At 30.5% G+C, this 7,931-nt stretch overlaps 1 protein-coding gene across 1 annotated transcript; it reads left to right on the forward strand.

Moving 5' to 3' along the window:
- Positions 1-2,398, forward strand: LOC107004326 (probable aquaporin PIP1-5). Its single transcript, XM_015202548.2, has 4 exons — positions 1-402; positions 1,299-1,594; positions 1,667-1,807; positions 2,123-2,398. Exons 1-4 carry the CDS (start codon positions 78-80, stop codon positions 2,216-2,218), a joined length of 858 nt encoding a protein of 285 aa, XP_015058034.1. The 5' UTR covers positions 1-77; the 3' UTR covers positions 2,219-2,398.
- Positions 2,399-7,931: the final 5,533 nt, after the last annotated feature.

Here is a 7,931-nt window from a genome sequence, read left to right on the forward strand (position 1 = left end):
CCATCTCCACAATCTTGACAACACACAAAGCAAAAGCTGTTTTTTTTAGGCATAATTTTGAAGAAATTTTTGTAAAAATGGAGGGGAAAGAAGAGGATGTGAAGGTTGGAGTAAACAAGTATTCAGAAAGGCAGCCATTAGGGACTTCAGCACAGAGCAAGGACTACAAGGAGGCACCACCAGCACCATTATTTGAGGCTGGTGAGCTACATTCTTGGTCTTTTTGGAGAGCTGGGATTGCAGAGTTCATGGCTACTTTTTTGTTCCTTTACATAACTGTATTGACTGTTATGGGTTATTCAAGGGCTAACAGCAAATGTAGTACTGTTGGTGTTCAAGGCATTGCTTGGGCTTTTGGGGGTATGATTTTTGCCCTTGTCTACTGCACTGCTGGCATATCAGGTATACATATATCTCTCTTCACTCTTTTTTACATCCATGGTTTTTATGTATTCACCCTAAAGTTGTGTGTTTTGGCTTCAAAGATGAGAGCTTTAATGTGTTCTTTTCACCTACCTTAAGTTGTGTGTTTAGCTTCAAAGTTGTAGTCTTGTATCATGTTAGTGATATTTTGCTTCAAAGATGAGAGCTTTATTTTTTGTCGTTTTTACCTCTACTGTTCATTTCTGAAATTGTGTGTTTAGCTTCAAAGTTTGAGTCTTTTATCATGTTCATTAGTGGTATTTTGCTTCAAAGATGGGAACTTCAATGTGTTTTTCTGACTCATGTAGAAGGAATACAAAAAGACCCTATCAAGTTGCAGTCTTTACCAGCTTTTGAGTTTATTGTATCTAGTACTCCTGGAGTTTTATAAAACAAAATTAAAATTTCCTTTTGGACCATTTGGTGAACAAAAGATTCTTTTATGGTTTTATCTTTTTTTATGTAATGTTGTTATAGTCTTTTTAGATGTTTCCTTCTGTTAGAGCTTGATTAAATTCTTAGTGCCTTTGCCAAAGATGGCCAGATCCTGGAGAATTATTTTTTTAATGGAGTTTTAAGTTTTATTACACAGTCAGTTTACTTATTAAGGCAGGTGACAAATAAATTTCTTTGATAAAAATTAAAATGTTAACCAAGTAAAAATGGTAATAACTTGCTAACATAGGTTAAATTACTATTACTCGTGCCGAGGGTTTAAGAGGTAAGGTCTGTGTACACACTACTTGTGAGATTACACCAGGTATATTGTTGTAGTGAAAGAAATTTTTATGTCGCCAACACGTATAACTTGAGTATTTTTAAATTTGTTCTTTGTGTTCCTGACCTTGAGAAAATCTTGGTTTTTTGATCATCAGGTGGACACATTAACCCTGCTGTGACATTTGGTTTGTTTCTGGCAAGGAAATTGTCCCTAACCAGGGCAGTGTTCTACATTGTGATGCAATGCCTCGGTGCAATCTGTGGTGCTGGTGTTGTCAAAGGGTTCCAGCCATCTTTGTTTGAGACTAAGGGTGGAGGTGCCAATGTTGTTGCCCATGGTTACACCAAGGGAGATGGCCTTGGTGCTGAGATTATTGGCACTTTTGTTCTTGTCTACACTGTCTTCTCTGCTACTGATGCCAAGAGAAATGCTAGAGACTCCCATGTCCCTGTGAGTACTGGTTGACTTGTCATTTCGAGTTTAATTAAATGAAAAATGCCAACTCTTGGTTGTGTTTTGTAGATTCTGGCTCCTCTCCCAATTGGATTTGCAGTGTTCTTGGTTCATTTGGCTACAATCCCTATTACAGGCACCGGCATTAACCCTGCTAGAAGTCTAGGTGCTGCCATTGTCTACAACAAAGAACATGCATGGGATGATCATGTAAGTTTCCTATATTATTTACTTAATAAAAATTGTGTAATCCCACAAGTGGCATCTGGAGAAGGTAAGAGTATGAGCATATGTAAACTTCACCCCCTATCTTGAAAAGTTGAGAGAGGTTAGGTTGTTTTTGATAGATACTCGACTCAAGGAACTCTGAAACAGTTTGACATGCACGATAAGGCTTCATAGATGACTAAGATGAGTTTGAATGGAGTAACATACATGATAAGGATTCATAGAGCTAGTGACAACTTGCTTATCGATACGAGTTGCTAAACGATTGCCATAATTTTCTTTGTTTTGAAAATGCAGTGGATTTTCTGGGTGGGACCATTCATTGGAGCTGCACTTGCTGCCTTATACCACCAAGTTATCATAAGAGCCATTCCATTCAAGAGTGGAAACTGAGGAACACCTTGGCCTATTGGCTATGGCTATGTCTTATTTCAGTATTTGGTTACTTTGCTATGATTGACAATGATGTTCATTAATGTTTGATTATCATGTACAAAAAGCTGTTGTAATGCTTTATTATTGTATTGGTTCTTCAGTTCATCTTGTTTATTCTACCTTTCATTATTGGCATTATTATGTCTCTCATCTTTTTTGCTTAGAGTTTTAACTTCTGGTGGTGTGATTTTTTCTTCGTATTATCAAATCAGTTATAAATAATTACAAAGTAAATTTGTATGATATAAATTATTGAGTTAACTTGGTTAAAATGGCAACTGACTTGTTATTACAAATGTAAAAATTTCTTGCTATGTCAAGTGTGTGTGTATATGTACCTTGTACTTTGTACTATCATCTGCAAATAACATACATCATGGTACCTCATCTTTAATGCGAATAACATACACCATGGTACCTCATCTTTAATACGTTAGCGTTAACACATCCATCACCAAGTATAGATATATTTATATAAATAAGTTAAATTTTATTGTTATAATGTAGCACATTTTAAAAGGGATAATTGTATATAGTGGCAAATTAATAACCTAAAATAAATGGAGTAGCTACTGTTTGATTTAATTGTGCCTCATAGCAAACGTTTTGCCAAAGTTTGTCAGTCCCCTCTCTCTCAAAACTCTTGCTCGCCACTCTCCCGATCTCACTCGCCAATCTCCCTCTGCTCGCCTCTCTCGCTTTATACAACATAAGTGTATAAATTGCGTTTCTGTTTTGTATAAAGCGAAAGAAAATTATATATACACATGAAAAACATAAATCTTCATGCTATACACTTAATTATACAATTTACAAACATTTTACTTCGATTTAGTTGTATACAAATGTAAATTTTATACAAATATTGCAGCGAAAAAAGGCCAGCGAATTATACAATTGCAGTGAAATATGATTTTCTCTCGCTTTATACAACAGAAGTGTATAAATTGTGTTTCTGTTTTTGTATAAAGCGAGAGAAAAACATATATCTTCTTCCTATACACTTATAATTATACAATATACAAACATTTTACTTTGATTCAATTGTATGCAATGCAAATTTTATACACATATTACAGCGAAATAGGCCAGCGAATCATACAATTGCACATTATACAATTGCAGTGAAATAGGCCAGCAAATTACATTTGTAGCGAAATAAGCCAAGAAATTATACAATTTAGGCCAGCGAGTTATACAATTGTATATATATAGCGAGGCCAGCGAATTATACAATTGTATATTTATAGCGAATTATACAGTTATATGTTTGCTATGGAGCGCAATTATGCAAACTTTGCTATAGCATACAAATATGAATTTTTTGTTTGCTACGTGAAAAATCTCTATTTTAAAATGTTCAGAACATGTAAGGCATTTAAAATGAAAAAATGTGAACTTGGAAGGCATCTTTTTAAGTGGGCTATAGGAAAAGTGGGCCAATATATAAATGGGCTAAGATTGGACATTGGATCCTTCAAAAGGAGCCCAAATTGTTTCTTTCTTTTCAGTTGGGGCCAGACACAATAATCCAATAAAGATCAAAGGAAAAAATGACGAATATGTCCCCAAACAATCATAAATAGTATGCAAATTTTCTCGATCATACTGTTGGACATTGATGTCCCTGTAATCTAAAACTAGAGCATATATATTCTTTATGCTGACGCACATATACGTGGTATAATCTTATCCGCTAACCCGACGGATAAGATTGCACCACCTGTCTCTATTTAGTCTTCCGTTAGAGTGAGGAGTATATATGCTCTAGTTTTTGAATGGTATGGGCATCAATATCCCAAAAGTATGATGGATGATATCTGCATACTATTCAAGGTAGTTCGAGGATATATTTTTCCTTTGTCCCAAGATTAAAATATTAAAGATCATCCTATTTGAAATATGAAACGTGCAATTTTATGACACAAGGACGATATAATAGCTATAACTTAAATTCAAACTCAAGAGATTTCATATGCTTCAAAAAAAAATGCTATGAGTGATTGGTTATAAGCTCGAATTTGAGAATTAAGTTGTTTTTTCATGATTTGAAACTTGTTAAGTACTTAAAGTCAAGGTGCACTTTAAACTAGATGAACCTGATTTGTGTATAACTTGAGACGAACTCGTAAACTTAAATAAACACATAAAAAATTAGTACAATTCCTATGATCCATATATATATATATACACACACTCTGAATGGATCAATAATTAGACCATCAATCTTGTTGAGACGATCGCGAAAGAAATAGGAGAAAATAAATATTGGAGAAAAAGGGACCAATAATTAAGTGAGGAGGCAAATGACATATAATATAGGTGGAAGTTGGTGGAGCTGTGAAGCTACTGCATCCATATAATATATATTTCTAATATATAACATATGTAATGTGGAAAATATGTATGGTGGTGAGTTGTTGCATCTAATAAATTATTACTCATACATTAATGAATTTGCAACAAGAAAACATGGGGTCCTAGCTTCCTGATTCACTCCCCAACTACTTCTAAATTTTTCATTTTCTCTACATTCAATTACACTTCATGTCCTATGTCTCTCACCACCAATAATGCTATTGATTTCTTCGTAATCAATTCAGAATTTAAAGTTTGTGGAGTTAACGTGATCACGATACTTTTCACCCAACTCTACTGCAGTAGGTCTCTTTAGTTGTTAAAACTCATATGCTTTGTTGGGTTTAGAATGACCAAAATAGACACCAAATGACTAAAAAGTCTTCATATAAATTAGTTGTGAAAGAAAATTGGTACAAGTAAGCCTATGTGTAATAAATAGCTAGCCAACTACATGTACAAAAAGAAGCACCAACTTGACCTACTTATTAGACTTCCATGTGTTCATGAAGCTATTAATCGCGAAGAATAGTAAATAATTTTCATTTTCAATGAGAGGTTTTAAATTTTAAGTATCGTAGATGCAAAGTTTGTTTTTATCATAAAGATGATTTACCTTCTTTTCTTACTGTGGACTTTTTGACACGAATCAAATTCTATCGAATTCGAGATTAAAAAGAAAATGAAGGCACCAAATGTTGATATAACTAATTAAGACTATATGCATTCTACTTTCAACTTTCTTCTTGAAATGGGAAATTGATATGCTTAAGGTTTCTTGATACAATGGAGTGTGTATATTTTAGTCAATTGGTTCTGCCACCTTAACCCACTCCACACCCAATATTTTGTGTTGATATGATATTTCAATACTTAAAAAATTACTCTTCCGTCCATTATTATTTATCATGATTTTTATTGAGTTAAATTATAAAAATTTTAACTAATATTTTAAGATATATTTTTTTCATCATATTGATATTAAAAAAATGTAATTTATAGTACTTTTCATATAGTTTTTGAATATCTAAATTTTTTGTTTAAAATATCGAATTAATGTAATCTAATTTAACTTTGAAAATTAGTCAAATTGACTCTTGAAAAGCGCAACATGACAAATAAAAGTGGACGGAGGGAGTACTCATTCTCCATTGAAATTTTACATTTAAAAATATTCGATTGTTATTTCCACAGATATTTTAATTAAATTAGTGAAGAAAAATTGTTTATTGATAATTTTTATATACATTTTAATTGAATCAATGAGGGAAAAAATGTTAATAGCTATTTTCAGTATTTTAATGGAAATATATTTCTCACCATGTATTTTTCAGTCATGAGCTAAGTTAATGGAAAATTAAATTTTTTTAAAAAAACAAATTTATAATACAAATTTCTTAATGATTCATCGCATTTTAACTAATGAATCCTCCGTTGTTTGACAAAAAAAAAAAAAACATGCCTTTAACCTGATGTTTCATCACACAGACATTTCTTTGTTATTATTTCGACGTATAAGTCAAAAATATAACTCGAATATCATTTTTTTTTGTATTTATTTGGCCCTCCAATTTTTCATATATTTCCCAAGAACTATATATATGGAGAATATTAAGAAAGAGAAAATGGAATAAAAATTCCATATTCTTAATTGCTACTATAATATTCATATAGTTAATGATGTTTAGTCTCTAAAAATAATTGAAGGATCAAATAATTAAGGCTAAAGATCAAATATATATAAAAAAATTTATATTTTTTTGATATATTAGAAGTAACATATAAAAGTTTAAATAATTTGTCCACCTTGAAAGTTTCTTAAAAGGTAAATAAGTAAAATTAAAGTATTTTTTATTTACAATTTCTCAAGAATAGTAAAAAATAGACAACTAATATGAAATGAACTGAGTAATATTTTGTTATTTAACTAATATGAAACGAACTGAGTAATGCTTTGTTATTTACTTGAATTGGATTACTACTTTAAGCTAATTGGCCAAAAAGCTTAAGTTATAAATCCATTCCAAAATATAATAAATGGACACCAAATATTACAGCTTTGCAATTAATAGCACAACTAAATTAGGAAGAAATAATGAAATTGAAGGACATAAAAGTCTAGTCTGTTGAGAAAGTGAGTCAAAGAATTGTCCCAAATCACACACAACAAATTGCTTATATGCTTGGCAACCATAGACTAAAAAGATAAAAAATATTATTCCATATTTACGTCAAATTAATAAATGTATAATATCAACGACAAAGGTTCCATACCTGTATTAAGTTCGTGACATTATTACAAAACTTGCATAGCTGGGTTCTTTTTTTCCTTTTTGATTATCATCTTTTTATCACCTTTCATATAACAATCCAATTTACAATAATATTTGATAAAGAGTGTGTTTGATATAGAAAAATTATTTTTTTTTTCTTGTCAAACAAATTTGTAAATTATTTTCGATAAATGAAAATAGAAAAATAAATTTCATGATGAGTGGTAATCTGCATTGATAGTGTTTTTCGTGCATATTTTATTTACATACTAAATATAAATTTTTTTTTACTTATATTCATATAAAACATTAAGCCTTGAATATATGAATATGTTTCGAATTTTTGACCTTCGTTAACACATTTCATATTGATTTGTTCCTTTCTGTATTTCCTAATTTAACTACTTTTGTTAATCAAGGTTAATTAACCGTGATTACTCGCCAAAATTCTTAAACACAAGTTTCACTTTAACAAATAAAAATAACTTGCATTCAACCAAAAACGAGTATTTATTCACCAATTTAACTTCTGTTAGTATAAATGTATTAACTTTATTTCAATAACTTTGTCTTTTTTTCAAAAAAAAAACAAACTTTATCTTGATAACAGTAATTCTAGTTAAATTGAATAAATAAAATTTGAAGAAAATAAATGTAAGTAATTGTATGTGTTTCTAATTTACTTTTGACAAATTTTTTAAAGCATAATACAAAAATATATCCTTTAACTTTACTTTATTTTATATTTATGCCCTTCATTTTTGTTTCTAAATAGACATTCAAACTTGTACAAAATTGAATAAGTAAACACATAATTTATACATGACATAAAACACGTAGGACACCACGTAGGATGTAGATGTGCATGTCTATTTATACAATTTTATATAAATCTAAGTGTTTACTTGTGTACGTCCAAAATTAAAATGCATAAATATAAAATAAGAACAAACCAAAGAGTACCTTCTTTTTTTTTAATTCGGACTTGTGATAATGTAAAATTTACACGAGTCTTGTAATTCAACAAATTTTATAATTTA

The sequence above is a fragment of the Solanum pennellii genome, chromosome 1, assembly GCF_001406875.1.
Source record: "Solanum pennellii chromosome 1, SPENNV200".
Lineage (NCBI taxonomy): Eukaryota > Viridiplantae > Streptophyta > Magnoliopsida > Solanales > Solanaceae > Solanum > Solanum pennellii.